This window comes from Bacillus rossius, chromosome 17 (genome assembly GCF_032445375.1).
Source record: "Bacillus rossius redtenbacheri isolate Brsri chromosome 17, Brsri_v3, whole genome shotgun sequence".
Taxonomy (NCBI): Eukaryota; Metazoa; Arthropoda; class Insecta; order Phasmatodea; family Bacillidae; genus Bacillus; species Bacillus rossius.
In genome coordinates, this window is record NC_086344.1 from 34,012,887 (window position 1) to 34,036,743 (window position 23,857).

General features: G+C 37.2%; 1 protein-coding gene across 6 annotated transcripts in view; it reads left to right on the forward strand.

Annotated features, from left to right (window-relative positions):
* The first annotated feature begins 2,034 nt into the window (after nt 1–2,034).
* The window catches only part of LOC134540647 (actin-binding LIM protein 3), a 117,607-nt gene continuing 95,784 nt past the window's right edge, over nt 2,035–23,857 (forward strand). For 3 of the 6 annotated variants that reach the window (XM_063383514.1, XM_063383519.1, XM_063383518.1), the window contains exon 1: nt 17,424–17,589. In XM_063383514.1, the coding sequence (XP_063239584.1) occupies nt 17,445–17,589 (145 nt within the window). In that variant the 5' untranslated portion in view covers nt 17,424–17,444. Of the gene's footprint in view, nt 2,255–17,409; nt 17,590–23,857 lie in introns of those variants that run through there. The other 3 variants (XM_063383516.1, XM_063383517.1, XM_063383515.1) reach the window with 3 other exon arrangements.

Sequence of the window (23,857 nt, forward strand, 5' to 3'; positions counted from 1 at the left end):
TTTTGGAATACAACAAAAATGTTTTGTCGGCGACTGAATTTAAGTCATCGAGTAAGCCTATCCTTTTAACTAACTAAACTCTCTCTCTTTTTTTTTAAATAAACCCTGGCGGACGGCGGCTATTATTCCGTGCACCTGCCGAGTGGAGTGAACAGTGGACACCGAGCGCGCATTCTATGTCATTCGAGGAGAACTATGAGAAGTATTTACATTTCAGAAGTTTCGTAGCTGCGGCCCGCGTGTACAATACAAGTAATTGCAACTGGCTTTTTTCCGTGTGTATAGTTGGTTCAATTGATAATTGATATACTGATAGTGTTATGAGCACATATCTGTAACTCGACACGATTGGAAAACATATTTTTTGGAAATAATACGGATTTTTGTAAGTATGTATTATTTCTGCTTGTAAAAAACAAAATAACGTTAACCCTAATGGTGGTGCCAAGGCACCTGTGGCACCTACCGTGCGCACGCCTATGAGGCGAGCCACAAGAGGTAAACCTATGCAGGTCCAGTAGAACAACAAACTGGACATTCCCGTCCTGGCCAACAACACTAGGCCTCGTGGGCCTCGCAGTTCAAATAACACTTCCAAAAACATCCAGAGCACATCCATTTTCAAGAAACCCGCCCAATATTAGTTGCTAGCTACCAAGTTCATGCCAGTGCCCCCTACACAGGACCAACCAGCAGTTCCTCCGCAGCAGGTTGCGCCCTCACCAGCTGATGCCATGACATTAGATGCGGCCCCCATGCCGACTACTGCACCGAAAGCCTTGCCCCCCTAGAAAACCGTGCCACAGCCACAGATATGACCGACTTCATGAAAGTCTATGAGCAATTCGAGATCTTCAGGGCCGACTCGAAACTGGCCAGTCAACTCATGGTCATATGGTGCAATCCAGATGCCGAGCTTCAAGCAAAATAAAAGACACCACAGGTTTCATTCAAACAATTGCTGCCAGTCTCAATGGCAGCAACTAACATGGGACCTCGCATAACAATCCCAATCAATAGCGATAAGTTGTACTTTATTTTCTTCTGGATAATGCATATGAAATTAATAATAGAATGCCAGAATTTATCCATAATCTGGAATAATATAAAAATTTAAATTGCTGCTTTTAATAAAACACACTGGCAAGCGACTGATAGACTTTAATTATTTTATATATAGGCATGATAGGAATAGTTGTCAACAAAAGCACTAAACACTCGACATGTCAGGCCCCCAGTTTTCTAACCTAAAAGCAGTTAGAATTATTCTCATTTTCAATCAACAACAGGTTAAATTAATCTCCATCTTATGTATTTGTTTCGGTTTAAAATTAACCCATGCATTTCATTCTACTAAAGTTACTCGAGCGGGTGTGATATTGTTGTGTTTCTGCAAGTCGGTATCCCACACAGAATTAATGAAATATATTTTAATACGAGAGGAACTTCATCGACTGTCACACGGGTAGCAATCGAGCCGTCAACAGCGGCGCCCGTTCGCCTCGCAACACTTCACTGACACCGGGTGTGTTCGCTGCACATACATGGCCGTGTACACTAGTACACAGCGTTCCGAGCCCAGCTAGTGGATGCTCTAATTATCACCATAGCACCTCGGCAAGGAGGGCTAGGCGGCCAAATAACTTTGCTCCTTACCAATGTTAGATGTTACACATCTCTGGCGAGAACTGAAAGACTCGCTGACATTTAGTAAAATTCTTTTTTTTAAAAAGCCTCCACTCCTTTTGCCACAAAAAAATTTCCAATGTCCACAAAAGTACATAACATTTACGAAACTTTTGAGAATTTTTTCCCCCTCATTTAAGTCACTGCGTGGTATTTAAAGCTATAATCACACATTTAATACAAAATATTAACTAAACTGAATTAGAAAAAAATATTAAGAACTTCTTCTGCATCGCAATATCCGACTTTTCGTGCTCCCGAAGTTACACGAGCGAGCTGCGATCGTTCGAACTCTATGGTTGGAACTGTTCGGCGTTTCGATCAAGATCTTTTTTTTTATATAAACTGACTTCTCCCCCTCCTGCTTTTGGTCAATATGAACTCGTCCTTTTGTACTTAGGCTTTTAGATAAGAATGTTAGGGCGGTTCAGTAGTTTGTGCAATTGCGAACTTGGTCTATTGGGGCGCTTTTCAGTGTAAAAATGAATGGCAGATGACGTTACTGTGTAGTGTGTAGTAACCGTGGAATTTTGATTCTATTTAACTGCTTCAGCATCAACCAGAATGGGTAAGTACTGAAACCGGTGCAGTGGGACGATGTACGTTTTGTTGTCCTTGACATAATTGACACTGTTGGGACGTCCATCAGAATCGTCATGGGATCGTGACGCGAATGTCGTGTGTTGGCACAGGCTGCGGCGAAGCATTATAATATCTAAGTTAACCCATCATGTTCTGTTTATGGTTTAAGATTTTTGTAATTTTTTTTCTCAACGTAGGTGACAGGTTGTAACAAAACAAATTTTTTAAAGTTTTTATACTATAATATCTGAAGAATTATGTTAAAAAAAATATGTCATAAAATTACTTACGGACGCAATACACATAATGATCGTTGAAATTGATTTTTGTAATTTGACGTCTAGCTTTTTTTTTTTTTTCAAAAAAAAAAAAAGGGGTGGATAATTCTGTAAACGACTAAACAATTTGTTTTGTGTTTTGACATATTTTCCTTCATTTTACAAGAGGGCGTTCAGATGCTTAGAGTAATGGGCCGTTTTAACGGGTGTTTGTTAGATTTACTTAGGTGTTGCAAATGTTACTGGAGAAATTGCTGTTGTGTTAGATTAGCCACTTTTAAATTAGCTATACTTAAACCTGTTAACGCATTAAAAATGCTGGGAATTTTCCTTTAGGAGGTGCTCTTATGAGTAAATAAAAATAAATTAAAATGTACTTTTCGATAAAAGTTTATGCATTCTTGTAATTCAAAATTGAAGGAAAATAAAGCAATGTCTGCATCTGATTTTGAAAAGAAAGAAAAAACACTGTTCCCCTAAATGAAATCTGATTTTTATTTGCATGAAGACTGTGAAACGTGCACATTTAATTATAATGTGACAATAAATAAAAGAGCCTTCTCAGATATCTCTGTGAGCGTACCTACCTTTCCTGAAGAGGGGTGGGAATCTTTGTGCTTGAGTCAGTTGTAACAGCAGCCATGTCCCATCTAAGGAATCTTACGTGCTCACTTGTTTGGTAACCCAATCAATGCCCAGCTTTTCAACAATGCTAACAATACTATGTGTTTTTGTGTATTTTTTTATTTTATTGTTTAACATAATGATTTAACTGGAAAGTAAAAGTGTGTTTCAGTTGTTTTAACTCGCAAATAATTCTAAAAAAATATTTCATATGTGCATGAATTTAAAAGCTCTTAAAAAAATATGGTTGAAGGAAGTGTTCCCTATGAACAGTATCTTATTTATGGCATAGAAAAAGAAAATAACTGCACCAATGTATTACCAAAGTGCTTTATTATCCATTCAACATAACTATCTGCCACTCAGAGCATGGGAACAAGTCGGATGCTAAGATTGTGGATGAACAAGGAAAGAAAACTACTTATGCTATCACACTTTTTGATAATAAAATACAAAATGTTCATTTTGTGTTTAGGAACAACTTTTTCAACTGAACGCTATGATAACGGACTTCTCAGGGGAATTTGGAAGTAATTGGTTTTTTGCATACATTGAAATAAAAATTAAGCGAACCAGAACAAAGCCTTCTTCTCAATGTGCATGCACAGTAATTAAATATGTAATTGTCCCAATGGATTTTGTGATGCCAATTTCGGTACTTGTGTGCTGTGTGTATTATGAACGTGATTTTGTTCCGCCAGTCTTATGGAATTCACGTATTTGTTTGAGGCAGGGTTGGAAAAAAACCAGGTTTTTTAAAAACCAATCTACTTCTTTTTTTTTTGTTTATACCAGGTTTTTTTGTTACTTTAGTTATTTTCATTCTAATCATGTACAAATGAAAGCAATACTGTACAACATAACGCTTTCTGCTATTCATGTTGAACCAGGGAAGTTATAACATGAAAGAACTGAAGTCCAGCAAATCTGCACATCTGACTGGGACTTATCCACAGAAAGGGTATTTCCCTACAGGAGGAGGATTCTCCATATAATGGGTGTTTCCCACAGAATGGAGATTTACAGTACAGTCGTCGATTTCCCACAAAATATGATTATTTTTTTTAAAAATAAAGTTATTTATTCCCTTTTTTTTTTTCAACTTTAGACAACACTTTACTAATTAATTTAAATGATAATATCTTGATTCATATAAAATTATTGGTTTCCATAAATCACAAAAAACATTAATGAGCAAACTAATTATTGTTACTAGGGTGGAATTAGACCTTTCATTAAAATTTAGCATATTCTATTTAAAAATAAATTAAAGATTAAAACAGCAAGCATTATGTACCACAGCATCAATTAATCAGGATCAAGGGAGAAACTTGGATACGTGATAATGAACAAATACCTGTCGTACGTCAAAATTTCACTGAAGTGGGTTGCAGCATTGTACCGCAGTTGTGTACCCAATTTAATACGCAGTTTAATTTCTGAAGTAGGAAGCTGGTCCGTGAATCGTATTGTGTGACTGGGACCTCGTGCGACCGATGTTAACAGCCACCAAGATGACCGCATTCACTTTCTGATCCACTCGTCACGTGACAGTTCGGAGACATTGGGTCTGCACAGGTTCTTTTGCCTCTTTGTCGCATTATAATTCTATATCACTTTTGCCTCTTGTGGCATTATAAGTTTATATCAGTTTTGCCTCTCGTTACTTGATGTAAGCTTTTGGACATGCGCTATTGCTAAGCACATGTATGTCTGTAGAAGAAAACTACAAAAAACCAAAAGACAAAAAACACAAATTAAGCAGCAAAAAATAATTGCTGTTGTCAACAGGATGTATACACCACATAATATTCCACGTTATAATTCTATATGCCTTTTGCCTCTTGTCACTTTATATCTCCATATCCATTGTTCTTCTTATTGCGTTCTAATTCTATGTCCCTTTTGACTCTCGCCGTGTTATAATTCTATGTCCCTGTTGCCTGTTGTCTCCTTATAATTCTATATCCATATTGTCTCTTATCACGGTATAATTTCATATCCCTTTTGCCTCTTGTCTCGTTATAATTCTATATCAATATTGCCTCTTGTCGTGGTATAATTTTATATCATTTTTGCCTCTTGTCACTTTATATCTTCATATCATTTTTGCCTCATGTCACTTTATATCTTCATATCCATTGTTCCTCTTATAATGTTATAATTCTATATCCCTTTTGACTCTCGTCATGTTATTAATCTATATCCCTTTTGACTCTCGTCATGTTATAAATCTATATCCCTTTGTCTCGTCATGTTATAATTCTATATTCCTTTTGCCTCTTGTCTCATTATAATTTTATATCCATATTGCCTCTTGTCACTTTATTTCTCCATGTCCATTTTCCCTCATCTCGTATTAATTCCATATTCCTTTTGCCTCTAGTCATGTTATAATTCTATATCCATTTTGCTGTAACATGTATTTTTTTGTTGAAAAATTATATAACCGCATATTCTTAATTTTTTTAACAATAAAATTCAAAATTGTTTTTTGTTCTAAATAAAACAGAAGTATAACCTCTGACACCTGTACATAAGTAGGTTACACTCACCCTTATTTTTTTTTTTAATTTAATGAAAACCCAGGGCCGGTGCAAGGTAAATTGGCGCCCTAGGCAAAAAAACTTAATCCCCGCCGAACACCCCAATAAAATTTTCCTTGCCTCAAAATACATCACGTAAGCCTAAGATTTTGTTAACAATAAAATGTAAGCAGGCTTGTGTTTTTTTTTTTTTTTTTTACTTATTACAAATCATAAACAGGTCACCGAGGACTTTAAATAATTACTTATATCAATATAAACATTCCAAACTGTTACAAAAATCCATTTTCATCTAGTTTCAATAATCATTAAACATGTTGTATCAGCTGTTATGTGTCGTGCTGCGCCGCCCCCAGCCACTTGGCGCCCTGGGCGGTTGCCTGGTTCGCCTGTATGGACGCGCCGGCCCTGTGAAAACCTAACCTAACCAAATGTTCACTTAATCTGACGGTATTCTAAGTGTAGTCAACCCAACTTAACCGACCGCTCAAAAGGTTTTGCAGTATTTAAAATGTAGCGAACCTAACCTTACTGTCCATGTCAGTAAACTACTTGAAATTTTGAAATGCTGTTAAAAAGGATTATCAAATAGAATGAGAAACACTCGATAAATATAATTTTCAGAATTTTATTTTTGTTTCTTCAGAAAAGCACTTAACTATAGAAAAATACCTTCTTTTCTGTGGCATAGTATTTTTAATGTAACTAACGTAATCAACTGTTCAAAAAAATTGAAATTTTAATGTAGCTAAGCTAACCAACCATTCACACAATTTCGCAGTACTTTTTAATATAGTTTAACATAACCACACATTTTACAATCTCATGTTATTTTTAATGTAACTTACCAAACCACTTGTTAAAATGAATAAAAAATACAGGATACAGGATACCGTCTTAAATTATGGGAAATGATTCTGCAAGAAAACAAAATTTTGATTTTGATTTTTTTTTCTTCCAATAAAGAAGGTATTACTTCAGATATACAGTAAACAGTGTAAGATAATCCAGGTGTGAAACAAGAAAAATTTGTAGTTATAAATGACTTATTAATTGTATGTATAAAAAAAACCTTTCTTTAGTTGATTTGCTCTCTTTCGGAAATCAGCTGAACGCCACAATACCATGCTAAGGAGAAAGTACAGGCTTTGAATACACCTGATGTAGACGAACCATGATGTTCTGCAGCTCTTCTTTATTCCCGACACCTGGTATGGGCCCTGAATCGCTGCCTTATGCTCCATCACTGGCCTCACCTACGCAAATGCTGTTTTTTTTTTAATTTTCAACGTACCGTAGTTGTGTATTTCAATATATATTAAATTTAGCTATTGGTAAACTGTAAGAGTTGTGGCTTTAACGTAAAAAAAAAAAAAGCAAAATGTTCTGTATTACGTATCCAAGTTTATCCATTGATCCTGCATATATTGAAAACAAGAAAAAAAATTGAGACATTTTGAATTGCACATTTTTGGAATCAATTAAAGAGTTTATTATATATTTGTAAAAAATATAATTAAATATAAAATAGTTGTAATGTATTGTATTTTGATTTTCACTGTTCTATTCTCCTTTTCCAATGGTTTTAAATATTTAACCCTTATAAACTTTTTTAAAATACCTACTTATAACATTTTCAACTTCATCATCAATCATCATAAGTCATCAATCGATCTGTGGTGCTCGCTGTTTTAATTAAGTATGTTGCCAATCAAAAGAGTTTGGACACAACAAAGCTAGTGACTTAAAGGGGTCTAGTCAGGGCTGTATCCGTGTCGGCGAGGCGGGATGATAAGTGCGACGCTCGCTGGTGCTTCTAGCGCGGTGTCTCCTCTGGACTGGCGCGCAGTCTTCTCGTCGTGCACAGGGAAACTGCTGTGAGATTTGAGCCATAACCAAACATTTCACGGTCCTAGTGGTGTCTGTTTACGAAAAGCATTTAAGAATACGCTGAAGGCGGAAGTGTAGTTTTGTTTTCATGTTGTGTTTTTAATCAGTGTTTTTGGAAGAGTGGAAACTGCTAAAATATGCGTTTTCAGGATAACTTTTTAGGCGTGAAAATGTTGGATTTCGCTCTTCTCTCAGTGAAATTAAACAAGGTGATATTTATTTCTGCCACTTTATTCACCTCCTACATTTTGCACTGTTTTTATTTACACAACACACACATGTCCACTTCGCTTGTTCCTTTCTGTTGATATCCATCCCCCCCTACCACCACAACATACCAAAACTTCCCAGAGAGAAACAAAACAGATGTTAAATTTAACTATTTAACAGAATCATCCGGTACAGATTATCAAAAGCAGTCAAGGGAATTGCATCACACCTTTATCTTGATTTCTCCACCATATAATGTTATGGTAAACCGCTCAAATATGATAGTTGCCACATGCACGAAGAGAAGACTGCACGCCAGCCCACAGCCTTGTGTTTGGAGGTGTCAACAACGGGCAATAGGCCTTATCCCGCCTCACCAGCATGATGGGGCGGGCCCCACTAAGGGGGTGCCTCCAATGTCAGGTCAAATTTTTAATTTGTGCTAATTACCGATAAACTTGTATACTTTATCAATTGTTTAACTTTCATGAAATGAAAACCATATATACAGCGCATAATACTTTTGGCATAATTAGCTGCCAAGGTTACATTTTTAAGGTTTTCGGGTTGTACAAATAAGGAGAATTTAATTTATTGCAGAACTGAAATTTTTTTTAGGTTTAACTGCAATGCCACTGGCTATTTCAAGAAATGGTGGGAAAAACAAGTTTGGTATCCTCTAACATTTGCTTCAAATATATTTTCAACAGGGTATTTTAGCACCATTTACCAGCCACTGAATGTTTAAGATTGAGAAACATAGTTAAATATTTTTAATCTGCTGTAATGATTGGCAGTAAATATTTTTTTGAAACTTGATATTTTTTTCAAATATACTTTTCCCCGTTAGAACTGTGCTTGATTGAAAGTAATTTGGCTCTGTGGAATGTTTCTTTCCAGGTGTAAATTTTTAAATTAATACTGTGGCGCTGTGAAACTATCTTGTTACTTAATGGCATTTTACATGAAGCATCTAAAACATGAATTCTTCTGATTAAATCAATTAATTATACAAACACAAAAAAGGCAGCGTGTATATGCTTTTGCTCACATTGATAAATTAACTCTATTTTCATAGTTTTTTGAGTAAAGAAATAAAAATTGGTGATGTCATGTTGTCTCTTGTATAAGAGGAGAACCAAATATGCCCTAGTATATTGGGTCGATTTTGAAAGTCATCACTTATTGGAACCAAGTGAGATAAACTAATAAAATAAATGTTATCAGTATCAAGGCTTAGTACCACTTTTTTTTTCTGTTTTGTTTTATGGGGTATTAAAATTTTGCAAGTGGTTTTAGGTACATTTCAAAGAAAGACAACCCATTAGCGTGTTTTGTGCTCACTCAGTCTAGTTCGTTATTGGGTTGGGACAAGATTTTATGGTTTTATTTTTAAGTCTGTTTCATTTTTAAAACAGGGGATTTTGGTGTTATGGTTTTTATTTTTATGTATTGTCTTTATTTATTAAAAAAAAACATATGATTCAACAAATATGAAACTAATATCATTCTTAATACTTATTTTGCCATAATATTCTCATTTTGGTTGATACTTGATACACTAATATATTAAAATCATTAGTTATAAGCATGTCTTGAACAGAACTACTCAGAAAAATAAAAATAAATTTTTTTTGTTTGTTTAAAACATGTGCCCTTACAATGCAAACACGTGTTGCTAATGTAAGAAATGCAAGGTTAAACAATATGTATATTTTGTTTCCAATCCTTTTAGGTCATAAGTTGTGGTACAAAATTCATGCTAAATAAATTACATTCAATGAAATGATTAATTTTTGTAATTTGAATTAAGTTTTGTCAAATTGCTGATTCATTTAGTGTTTTTAGTTACATTTCGGTGCTAAGTAGTGCATTTTGATGTTATATGTTGTACATATTGAAATGCTTTGCGGTGTTATTTATGTTTCATTACAATATGATCTTGCCCCTATTAATGGGAAAAATCTGACCAAAGGGGTAGAAATGGGGAAGGCTTTTGAAAAAACAGAGAAATTTGTATATAGTATACCATAGTATGACATATAACATGCATGTTAAGTTATATTTTATTAGAGTAATAAGAAACACCTTTGCCAAAAAAAAAAAATTATACGAACAACCATAACTGCAAGATGTTAAAAAACTGGGGTTGGGGGACAAAAAAATTTGTAACTACGTTAGTAGGCATATGTTTGTTTTAAGTTATTCAATTCTGTATGTGCATTGAATTTAAAAAAAATTAGAAAACTTTTTGCTGCATGGAATATAAGAATATGGTCAATCAGTTTGATGTCTGGAGAACATAGCGATGTTCAGTATCAAAGTTTTCAAAATTTTAGATAAGTTTTGTAGAGTTTCCAGAATAAATGTGTACTTCAAAATATAGCTGTGCTTCTAGGCTGTGCCGAAAGGAATTTTTTCAAGTTATACTTCTTTGGGCACATTATTAAAAAAATTATGAGAGTAATTTTTACGGTGTGGGTGCACTATACAATGAAATGTTACAATATAAAAAAAGGCTAAATACTAATAAAAATTATATATTTGCTTTAAAATCATACATTTTAGTGATTATATTGAGACAATATAAAAATCATTGGTATTTTTTAATTTATTAATTCATGCACTCCGTTTAGTCCCAAATTAGGGAATGGAGCAAATTAAATACAATTTAATACAATAGAAGTTATATATATAAATCAACAATACAAATCATACAATCATATTACAAATGGTTAAAATAATAAAAAATGATGGTATATAAACCTATATCAGTTAGTACACTATCCCCCTCCCATTTTGGCTTCACCCCCTTCGTCTAGAATCGGACCTAATGCTCCATCTGTATATTTCTCTAATCTCCAAGGAGAAGCAATTTAATTTTTAAAATAAATTTTTTTTCCCTATAATTTGTTATTTTGATTTAAATTTATCTTGCAGTCATGTAGATACTAATTTTCTATTGGTGTTGCAGGCTAAGACTGGACTATCCATGATTTGAACTCTGGCTTAATTGTTTTGATGTTTTAATAAGTGTTCTTCATACAACACCTGTATAATTAGAATCAGATTCCACGTAATTATAAAAATACACGAAAAGGTTAAGAATAAAAATTTTGTTTAAATTTTTTAAAATTTTTGCAACAATATGTTTATATATATAATCATCACGTGTTCTTTTGTAACCTGATCATTTGTTTTTATTGTGATATTCAAGATTTTCTTTGGGCAGGATCTTTTATATGTACCATGGGATCAAGATATACAAAATCATGCCATGAGGATCCAGGGATAAAAATCGGATTCATCATACGGAACAATTGCCGGATTATCGTGTATGCGCCGACAATTTTCGCTCGCGTACTTGAATTTTCGTAACTCGTACTTGAATCCTTACACCCCGTACTTGAATCCTCGTACCCCGTACTTGAATCCTCGTACCCCGTACTTGAATCCTCGTACCCAGTACTTTAATCCTCGTACCACGTACTTGAATCCTCGTACCACGTACTTTAATACTCGTACCACGTACTTTAATACTCGTACCACGTACTTTAATACTCGTACCACGTACTTGAATCTTTGTACCCTCGACAAAACAGCGTCGCTAACCTCATCTGCCGGGCGAGTGCTCAGTTGCTCTGGGTTCTGGACCGCGTCCCCAGAGGAATTTGGGCGGGTGAGTCATGCTGGTGACGTCACAGCAGGCCTGCCCGCTAGCCAGACCGCCTGTGGTCGTGTGAGAGAGAGAGACCCGGTACCGCGTTTACAAACTTTCTACGGTTTTTTTTCCTTTACTCTTCGCGTTTCCCGCTTTGCAGTCGGTTCTGATTTTTCAACGATTTATTACTAAAGACCGGAAAAAATCGCGGATTCATTTCGCGATAGGCTAAAATTCGAACAGTTGTATCCCAATGCTTCTTCTGCTATTGGCTCATCATGACTCATCTGGAGGGCTTTGGGCCAATGAGAGACACTCAACCAAACCTGTAAAGAATCACAGGGCTTCTACTTAGGGACGTTACAAAAGACAGCAGCCAATGAGTGGGTGACATTTGCCCCGGTTTACGTAGAACTGTGGAGTCCATCCTAGCGGTCATTGAACCCGCGAATTTTTCCGGTCCTTATTTATTACCGCTTTAAGGCCCCTGTCTGCCCGGGCGCACATACGGTGCGCAGAGCTTCAGGAAAAAAAAAACTATTTAAAAACTATTCAAGATATCCAAGTGGGGTCTGCTTACGAAAAGTATTTTAAGAGTTCACTGAGGGCCCGAAAAGTACTTTTGATTTCGGATGGAAGTTTTTAAACTGTATTTTCCGAAGAATTAAAATGGCGAAAACGCGTGTTCTCAGATACATTTGCAGGCGTAAAACAACCGTTACAGATTCTTGAAAGCACACGGAATGCAATGTAAAAATCTTTAAAATAATACCGAGATTGATAAATATTCGCGAATTGTTTTTTTGCAACTACATTTCTTGACTCGAATCACACGTAGTTCCCCCACCCTGCTATAGAACTGGGTTGCCGGAACAGCTACGTAGAATATCGAATACTTCGATTTGCAGAGCGAAATTTTAAACTTTATAATGGAACGGCTCCTATTAAAGCGAAAAAAAAAATTACTAAACCCCGGCTTTGGACCCGATTTTTTAAATTACAATACTACTAATTTGGTTAAAATTCAGTAAACAGTTAATACTATAAAGTTTCCCTTTTGTCTTCGCGACCTTCCGCCACAGATGGCAGCACCGTGGTTACACATTTCCGTTCCATGCGACTTCCACCTTCTACCAAATGCCGCATACCAAGAGCTAAGGTGTTAACTCACAAAAAAAAAAAAACTATCCCCGTCCAACTAAATGGCTGTCTCTTCACGAAATGGTGACGATTTGTTTTTGTTCACACAAGCAAAGACTGGCATTCTTTGATAGTTCGATTGCAGTGACATTACGATATCTTGTTTTACCTATCAAAATGCTGCAAAACACCCTAACTTTTCGCATGATTTTCAGTTAACTCGATAACTTTTTTTTTTTTACTTTTCTAAAACAGAACAAGGTAAAAAAAAAAAAAAGACTGCCACAGCTTTTCATTTTGGTTCTGTTTGCAGAAAACCATTGGTTTAAAACTTATTGGGATATTTTGCCCGGCGTTAGTAGTGTACTTTTAGAGCTAAAACCTTTTAACAATGAACAATGTGCGCTTAGCTATTCAGTTTTATTTATTTATTTTTTGTTTTATTTTTGGGAGGCGATCCTGTTTGTTCTGAAACTCGTTACGCCACTGGAGGAGAGTGTTATGCCCTCCCTCCCCTCCCCACCCCCACATGTCCACAGTGTGTGTCGGAACTTCCTGGGCGGAGCTCTGTGTTAATATCCTGCTGTACTTCGACGAGGCATCCCTCTCTCTCTCCCTCTCTCTCTCTCTCTCTCTCTTTCTTTCTCACTCTCTCTCCCTACACCCATTTGCTCCGGAATCGCGTTTTATTTTGTCTGTCTACAACATTACTTCCTATTGTTGGCATAATATGTTTAAAACAAGTACTTTTTGATCGCTAACACTTATAAAAATCCACGCTACAATGTTTTCTTTGTCTCCCTCTCTTTTACTCTCTCCCTCTCTTTCTCTCTCCCCCTCCCCCCGAAAAAGAAAAACTATATAAAAAAATTTCGGATGTCGTACCATGGTAAACAGCTACAATAGGTAGTATTTCTTCTACATCTTCCTAAAAGTACTGGTGGGTGTAGCTATTAGTTAAATATAAAATAACACTATGGTTTAAAAAAAAAACACGCTTTTATTATTTAGTTACACACAGAAACGTTGAGTTCCAATATCCACCTACTGGCTCCATCATCGGATCAGTTCGATAATACCAAATCATTGTATTGTCATCCGGGTCACATTAACTTGCAAAGTTTCAAATCTACAAGACAATTAGAAGTATGTTAAAATACACTTCCAAGATTTGTTACAAGTGAAGGTATTAAAAATTAAAACTTTTTATTTGTTTGAAAATAAACCACGTGCCTATACCTTGCGTTTGAACATAACTGGGCGAAACACTCATGCGCATTTCGTTGCATACTGAATTTTCACCCTCGAGAATTATAAAGAAGTGTCAACTTCAGTAAGGGCTGTTCTAAAACACTTTCGGTAATGTAGCGAATAAGCACCGCCCTGTTGGGACACAACGCCGAAATAACAACTGAATGAATTTGTGTGTGTTTCTTAAATGTACCTTAACGCCGAAATACCACAATCAAACCTAACCTTACCTTACCTTACCTTACCTTACCTTACCTTACCTTACCTTACCTTACCTAGCGTAATACAACCCAACCTAACAACCTAGCCTAACCTAGTCTAAACTAACCTAGTCTAAACCAACCTAGTCTAAACCAACCTAGTCTAAACTAACCTAGTCTAAACTAACCTAGTCTAAACCAACCTAGTCTAAACTAACCTAGTCTAAACTAACCTAGTCTAAACTAACCTAGTCTAAACTAACCTAGCTAGCCTAACCTAGTCTAACCTAACCTAACCTTTGTGGCAGCCCTGCAATGACATTTTTCGGCGTTAGTGTATTTCGGCGTTGTGGTGCGTCCCCGGACACAACCGTAACGTAACTCGCGGGCCGTACGTATTCCAGGACGTGAACAAGCCGAATCCCAGGAAGGAAACAAATCGCCAACCGATTTAGTAAACGGTGCCCTGTGCGAGGTTAGAAACTGGTTTACTTGTCGCTGTGTTTTTTTTTTTTTCCTTCTGTTCTTGTTAACAACTGTCGTCACCCCGATGTTTTCGTCTGGGTGGTTAATTTTTTCTGACGTTTCTTCTGCGGTATTTTCTGTGCTGTATATTCATCTTTGGTCCAACATTTGGCTTGGGCTGATTTTGGCGTGTTTTTTTGTGTATTAAACTTTTTTTGTCTTTTCTTGTGCTTTCTCCATGACATAATAGTGAAAGCCAGAAAAGCGTATGTCCACAAAAAGAAAAAGTTTCCCCATTGCAAGAATCTTTCAAAGAACGAAATACAATATTTGTTCGACTCGAACAAAACGTTTTCATTCGAGCTTAAGGGGCCCGCCTCGTCAGGGGTGTATGTGTGTTAGTGAGGCGGGATGATAAGCGCGACACTCGCTGGTATTTCCAGCGCGGTGTAGCCTCTAAGCGCAAGGCTCTGAACTGGCGCGCATTCGTCTCGTCGTCACAGGATAACTGTGAAATTTGAGCGGTGACCGTAACATTATATGGCGGAGAAATGAAGATAAAGGTGTTATGCAAGCCCCTTAAGTGCTTTCAAGAATATGTACTGATTGTTTTATGCCTAAAAATTACTCTGAAAACACGCGTTTTAGGCATTTTAACGCTTCTAAAAATACAGTTTAAAAACTTAATCCAAAATTAAAAGTACTTTTCGGTCCTCAGCGAACTCTTGAATGCTATTCGTAAATAGGCCCCACTCGGATATCTTGAGTAGTTTTGAAATCGCGTTGTTTTTCCTGAAGCTGTGAACACCGTATGTGTGACCAGGTAGGCGGGGCCCTTAAGAGCTCTGTGCAGGAAGGTTGTAATCAATCTGTGCTAATCTGGTTTATAGCGTCACGCAGTGTCTGCAGGTGTGATATTTCTATCACGTTATCTCCTTTTCTATCTTTTCCCCTCTTTCTCTCTTTTTCTCTCTCTCTCTCACACACACCTCTCTCCTTCCAACACGATCAGTATCTATCGTGTAGGGGCTAAGTGTTGGCATCCTGTTGACCGAGTTGATCTGACGGTCGGAGAAAAGTATGTGTGAAGCTTGGAGCCAAATGGGAGAGTGGCCAACAGCAGCACAGGATTGCAGAGAGACGAGCTAAATTACCGTGAGTTATAGCCATTATTACTCTGGTCGTTTCGAAATTGGCGGTGCTAAACGATAGGGGGTGTGATAAACCAGGTTGGCAAAAACACTGGATTTTTTTGAAGGGGGAAAAACCTCATCCCTTTGTGAGTTTTTTTTCCTCTCAAAAAGTGTGCATTTTGGTGGGTTTTCTGATGATTTTTAAAATGTAAACTTTTTTTTTTATATAGCCTATCGAAAACCTTCTGTCAAAACCTTCCGTCAGGCTGGCATTCGGATGCAGCTGAAAACAAATGCGCAATTCGTGTCAGCTGTCATTTGTTCCCTGTATACCCATCGACATGGCCACGTGACAAGCCAAGAGAATGAATGCACTGCGTGGACGGGCTTGTATGACGACGATGCAAGGCAAGCACAGAGACTGTACCAGAGAACTTTATTTATTTAGTTTGGTTTTGTGTGCCATCCCACAGCTGGAAGCCATTTACATAATTATACAAAAATAAATCGAACTTATAAAACATGCAAAAAAAAACAATTACACAAAAAAAACTTACAACATACAATTTAAGACATACATAAAGTTGCAATACACAGCACACACAGGCACATAGATGTGAAGGAAGTTCATAACAGCAATTTTTTTTTTTAAATTTAGCTTTCCCAAAATCGACAGTTAAAAAGAAAATTTCCAACAAAATTTTTTTGTTTTTTTTTCCAACAAGTTCCGTGCCGGCATGTCGTCAGTAACGGCAAGCTTCTCGCAAACAGGAAAAAAATATGGAAAAACCAGCGAATTGAAAAGGTTATTTTATAAGTCACGTATAAATCGACAGTATCTCAGGCTACAAGACACCATCAGTAATTTTTCTTATTATGTAGAATCCTGATAACTTAAAAAAAACCTGTAGGATGTAAGTATTTAAATCATCAATTCGTGCGCCATTAATGATACGTGTAAGGGATAGGCCTTGCAAACACCACTGTGTGACAAATTTGAAGCATAATCAGAGGTGTACAATCTTTCACCTGATCGCGGAATCGTGTGTCAGCGGCGACGCCACTCCAACGCAAGCACTGTCAAGGGTTGGGGGGGGGGGGGGTGAAGGATAAGATAGGTAAGTAGCTGAGCATGCTGTATGCTAGTTGTAAAGCCCGGAAGGGGAGAGGTAGAAATGACGCAGCAGGGATGCTAAAAAAAATTCTCGTAATGCTGCTTGTGTTCGTATACTCCTCAGTATTTCGTAACGGCTGACGATTGACGGAAACACAATTTATTTAATTTAAAGTATCTACCATTCATTTATTCGTGTGGAAAAAGACTCTATAAGTATCATTCATTTTTACGAGAACAGTGTGATTGGAAATGCGTATATAATATATATATATATATATATAATATTCCTAACAATGTAATAAGCAAGAAGTATCACTTTCTGTCACGCATGGAGACTCCGCATGTAGAGTATATTTTATATTTTCCCTATAGATCGATGGAACAGGAAAGTAAAAAAAAAAAAAGCCAGGCGAAACCTGTTTGAAGCATGGAGTAGCTATGGTAATTTTGAATGGTGCAACGCATCGAACAACTAACTACTAATGTTCGCGAGGCGCGGATGACGTCACCAGGAGTTTCCCCCCCCCCCCCTCCTTTTTTTTTTTTAAACGGTTCCTGTTGTTTGTTGGAGGGGGGGGGGAAAGGTGGAAAGGAAGGGGGGAAAGGGGGAATGCCTTGTCCGTTCCCGACTGACTGTCAGTGCGAGGCGAGTGCGCGAGCGATGAAGGCGAAAGGCGTGGACGAGTCCGCGGTGTTCATCCTGCGGGAAAGGGGGCAGGACTCCGGGGTAGAACCTCTGTCAGTCAAGAAGAAGTCTTCCACCTTCTCCGCCGGAGACGCCAAGACCCGCCCCACCGTGCGAAGGGGTACGTCTCATGCCTGGAGACCTGCAAGATTCGCGGATTCATTCGATGATGGGTAGAGACCCGAAAAATTCGCGGGTTCATTTCGTGTTATGCTAACATTCAAATAATTATACCTTAGTGCTGCTTCTGTCATTGGTTCACTGTTTAATCTGGAAGGACTGAGGGCCAATTAGAGGCCCTCACTCATAGAAGTGTCGAATCACAGGCCACCCAGTCGAGACGACTCACAAGTCAGCAGCCAATGAACAGTTGGCATTTGCCCGAGTGTGTAAAGGATATTGGTGTCTATCCTGGAGGTCATTGAACCCGCAAATTTTCCGGGTTTCTTGTGATGGGCTAGAATCCAAACACACATACCTCTTAGATAATTTTGCTAATGGCTTATTGTTCATCTGGACGAATCTCAACCGGTTATAAACCCTCTAACCGAAGAAGGATCGAATCACAGACAAACCAGCTGAGACGACTTGCAAGTCGGCAGCCGATGAACTTGCGCTAATTTGCCCCGAGTGTACAGGGGTGTATGTGCAGTCTATCATGAAGGCCATCGAAAACCGCGAATTTTGCAGGTCTCTACGGTCATGCCTCGTCTCCGCCACAGAGCAAGGAAGACGAGAAAAATCCTCTTTGGATGACAACCGAACAACCTGAAAAGTCGTTAACTTTTCGGAAGTAGACGTTGGCAATTTTTGTTTTGTTTAATTGTCATAGACTTCCGCCCACAACCAGCACTAGATGCCTTTTTTCTTAGTCGAAGCCATTTTATCATCATATTAATCAAGTATCCGTACGTAGATTAACAACACCCATGCCTTACCCCGGACTCGAACCCAGAACCCCTCGCGCCGTAAGCCGGTGTGCATCCGACTACGCCACAGAGGTTCTTTAATATAATCGAATTCCAATGATTAAGTGCATGAATTCTAACGAAATAAAACAAAGGAAAGAACTGTAATATGTGTAAATGTTATCTATTTTAAAGCAAAGCACACGCAAGATTTTTGCTCTGCAGCCATGCTTATTAAGTTATTGCCATTATGACCAATACGCCACTCCGTTAATACGCCATCCCAGAAATTCTGGACCAAGAATGTTCGTTTATTCTTTATTATGTTATGTTTTAAGAAATTAAATGTTTTTTTTCATTGTGTTAAAAAAAATTAATTTTTGATGTTGGCATTTCTCAACCGCACGGTTTGTTTTTCTTTTAGTGGGAATGTTCCGCGTGTACAGTTGCTACCCCTGGGCTGTGCGGACCACGCCCTCTTTCCCCCTGACACCCACCCTGCTCCACGTACCTCGTGATAACACCGGCTATTCTTAGCGTCGCTTTGTAAACTACGTGCCGCCTTTCGCTCCCACCCTCATCGGCCAACCCTGTACCGACCACACCTAGTAACTGGAGGTGTTAGAGCGACTCAACAATGATCAAGTCCGTCTCTGCCTGGATGCCGCCGACAACAATTAAGGCTTTACATTGTTGAGGAAATTTCTCTTGTAAAGGTTTACGATCATGCACCCTTAGCATTTACAAATCCATAAACACACACACACATTATATATATATGTATCACACATACATACATACACACACACGCATTGAATACATTGAATACCTTTTACTTAATTAGCTGCCAAAGTTACATTTTTAACGTTTTTTGGGCTGTACAAACAGGAAGATTTTAATGGATTACAGAACGTAAAACCTTTTAGGTGTAACTGCACTGCTACTGGCTACTTCATGATAAGGTTTGCATTTATATCACAAAAACGTTTTTATTTTGCTCGGCTGTCAAAAATCCTCACCAATGTGAGGATTTTGAAAGGCCAGGTAAAAGTTAAATAATATGTTTTGAAAGATTCCAACAATTTCTTGAAGTAACCAGTAACAATTGTATTTGAAGCTAGAAAGTTTTAGTCCTGTTTTGTATTTGATTATTCTTAATTGTACAGCCCAAAAAAAACCGTTAAAAATGTAACCATGGCAGCTAATTAATGCAAAAAGTTTGCGATGTATATATTTTTCATTTCGTGAAGAAAAAAAAACAGTTTAAAAGGCTACGTGTTTATCAGGGTTTAACTGAAATAAATATAGTTTAAAAAACTAAAGAAACATGCTTTTAAAGATTATCAAACTAAAAAGTAAAAAATAATTTTAAAATTAAATTTATGACAATAGTATATAAGCAATACTAGTATAAATGAGAAAAAAGCTTGAGGCGCTTTGTGCCATATTTTTTGAATATTAAGCGCCCCATGCTTTTTTCTCATTTATACTAGTATTGCTTATATACTATTGTCATAAATTTAATTTTAAAATTATTTTTTACTTTTTAGTTTGATAATCTTTAAAAGCATGTTTCTTTAGTTTTTTAAACTATATTTATTTTTAACTTTTTAGTTTGATATTCTTTAAAAGCATGTTTTTTAGTTTTTTAAACTATATTTATTTTTAACTTTTTAGTTTGATATTCTTTAAAAGCATGTTTTTTTAGTTTTTTAAACTATATTTATGTATAATTATCATAGGGAAATGAGTTACCGACACTACCTATTACCATCTGAGATAACTATTTGGAGTTGCAACGTCACAAAGAAATGGTAAAGTCTCTACGAATCATTTGCAGTTAGATGTATGGATATAATATTAGAATTTACCGGGGGAAAAAAAAACATTTATTTTTTCGGCGTGGCCGGGAGTAGAACCCACGATCGCTGAATCCGAATGCTGACGTCTCAGAAGTCGCGCGCCTTAGACCGCTCGGCTAACGAACGTAATGAAATGGGTGGGACATTTTACAGTGATGAGTCACTCACTCTTAGTCGAAAGAGTTACAGACGGACAGACAAACATACAGGTGAAGCTAATATAAAGCATGTAAAATAAAAGAATATCCTGAACCCCCTTTTCCAAGTGAAATTGCGATGTATGTAATATGCACATGACGTCCGCGTCTTTATAAGTTTCTGGAACACTCCACTTCGTCTGTGGGAGGCGGAAACACAAGAAGTTGAAAGTCGGGCGATGTTTGCGTTGCGTTTTTGCGTATTGCATGGTTTATAAACGCGTTTTTGAAAACGTAGTCTAATTTTTTTTTTGCGTCTTGGCGTTTCCTGTGTTGAGTTTCTGGCGTAGCATATAAGACCCTACCGGATTCGTTTAGGCTCTTTGAGCTTGCGTGTCGCGACCATAGAGTAAGTAAAGGGAGAGGTGCCACTCCCATAGTAATGATCGTTCGCTTAAATTTGTAAACAAAACCCTTGCGATCATACCATTCCTTTGCAACTTGACAACGAAAAAAATACAGCCAAATGCAGTATAGGCCTGCTTTCACTAAAATTAACTTAAATTAATTTAAAACTATTTATAATTAGAATAGAAGTAATTTCTAGTACTGTAACAGCAACTTAGATTAACACAAATTAATAACAACTGGACATGTAATAAACTAAAGAGATCAAAACTTGTAATCTGTTTTTCCCGATGTTGGTGAAACATGGTATGATCCAATTTTTAAGGATTCAGTTCGTCCTATCTACTGTCACCCCCCTGGTGGCGACTGGGAAAATGCAGGAAATTGAAAATGCATTGTTCGCACGCTTAAACGCATTTTGTGAAGAGATACCACTCGTATACCGGATGTCTATTAAATAATGTCCCAGTTTAATAGTATATTATAACAGTTTTAAGACTATTTGCAACAAATCATGCATCAATTTTAAGTTAAATAACATAGTTTTTCCAACAAATTTCCAATATGTGCACCTTCAGTTTTAGGACACACAACCAAGCTAAAGTCCAATTCTTCCCATACCTTGGTAACACGTCCGTAGTAACGGAAGCATTAGCTTCTTCCATTTTGTGTTTCAACTCTGGCAAATCATTAGGTAGCGGCGGAACGTAGACACGATCGTCTATAAAAACCCCAAAGGAAATAAAATATATGGCATGTCAGGTGAACGTGGAGGCCAGCGAAAAAGAGCTCTTGTCTCGACCATTTGCGACCTATCCAACGGTCATTGACTGCGACACAGTTAAACTTTAAAAACGAAACGCACGTCGAACTGAAATTGCAAATTCACCCTTAGCAAATTGGTGGACACAAAAACGGCTTTACGCTCAGGAGTCGCCATTTTGCGCAGGTAGCGCTGCGTGCGAGAAAACAACGAAAGCATTACTCGCGCAGTGCTGTATCCAGTGGCGTAGCCAGTATTTGTCTATGGGGGGTGTTAATAAGAAGCATGCCCCCCCCCCCGTATTAAAGCGGGGGGTCCGGGGGTCCTCCCCCCGGGAAAATTTGGATTTTAAGGTGTAAAATAGTGCTATTTTAGCAGTTTTCGGTACTTAAATTTAAATATTGTAATGGTAAAAAATTTATTAATTTTAATATGGAATTTGTTTGAGTGATGAATAAGAAATTAATTGAAGATTCGGTGCTAAGGGGGGGGGGGGGTTGAACCCCTAACCCCCCCCCCCCCTGGCTACGCCCCTGGCTGTATCTAGAACTTGTGTTGAGTTACTCTTTTAATTGCGATTTTGAACCAACCAAAAAACTCTTATAAAACGCTTACAGTTGATGCTAATTGAAATTTATTAACTGGGACATTTATTTTATGCTGTGTTACTTATGAGCAGTTTTCAAATCGCTTGTTTTTTTTTTTTGACGTGATAACGTCTTATAAATCGATGAACGCCGGCTGCACGCACGAAAAGGCATGACTCATTGTCACGTTCCGCCTGAGCCGAGCGTGCAAGAACCGGCCAACCACCGTGCGAGAAAATCTTCTATAACAGGTTAAGGCGGGTTTTTTAAAAGCAACAATTTAAAAAAAAATGATTTATTTTTCCAATTTCGTCATTTCAAATTAACAATCATTGACATTGATTTGATTTCAGTTTTTCTATAACTAATTGTTCGTGATTATATTCAAACGAATTATTTAAAATTAAATTTGCCTAAAATAACTGTAAATAATATTTGAAAATTAAAAAAGTATGCAATTTTTATCAATGTTTTCTTATGACGTTATCACGTAAAATTATCGTCCGTAATCCGACTTTACAAACATTCCCCCCCCCCCTTTTTTTTTTCCACCCGAAGCTCTACACCGTGTGTCTGTCCTGGTAGGCGGGGAAGCCTTCTTTTCACAGGCGAGAGAGCCAAACGACCGATCGTGCATCTTAGGTTTTTTTTTTTTTTTGGACAAATCATGATAACGAGAAGCCTATGATGTACATTCTGTATTGCACAGACCCGAACAAGCCCGAATATCTACCTTCGGCCAACTACAGGATAATTTTTTACTACTTTACAAAATTGTGGATGGTTGGTTATGTTAGGTTAGTTATGTTAGGTTAGTATAGCTACATTAAAAGTACTGTCAAATCATTTTAATGGTTGTTTAGGAATTGGCCGAAGGTAGGTAGAGATTCGGGCTTGTTCGGGTCTGTGCAATACAGAATGTACATCATAGGCTTCCCAATGATAACTAATGGTCAATTAGTTACATAATAAATACTTTAAAACATGGCGGACGGTTGATTTGGTTAGGATATCAACATTAAAGATACTGTGAAATCATGTAATAAACGGTTTCCTAACCCTGGATAGCTACATATTAAAAAGTTATTTGCTAAGCAACCATAAAATGATTTTACAGTAATTTTAATGTAGCTATACTTACCTAATATAACCAACCATCCACAATGTTTTAAAGTATTTATAATGTAGCTAACGTATCCTAATCGACCGCAAAATTTAATGCCACACCGGTTTATACAATGAGATAGAACGGAAAAAATAGCGAGCATGAACTTCGGGGAACTTCGGGTGTGGCTCTCTCGTCTGTGAAATGAAGGCTGTCCACGTGCGCGGGCGTACATGGTACAATGGCCGCCAGGAGTATCCCATGTATCCGGTTTGTACAGCCCACGTCTCTGTATCATTGGATACAAACATAAAAAATTCAAGTGAAATAATTGTATTCTCTTCATTACTCCGGTCACAGAATGTACATAATTTTAACAATTCTTAATTTTCATGTTCATTCTTAACTCGTGTTACCCCAAATACGTATATCGTCTACGTGTGTAAATGTGGGTGTATGACACGACTTTTCGCAAGTAAAAAAATATTCCATTTCTTCTCTAGATTCAAATTTTACCGCCAGAGTAATAAAATTTTTTCCCCGTCAGGCAGGACTGAGGACTTAAAATTGATATAAATCAACAGATGTTGAATATTCAATCTTCTCCCCATGCATCGTA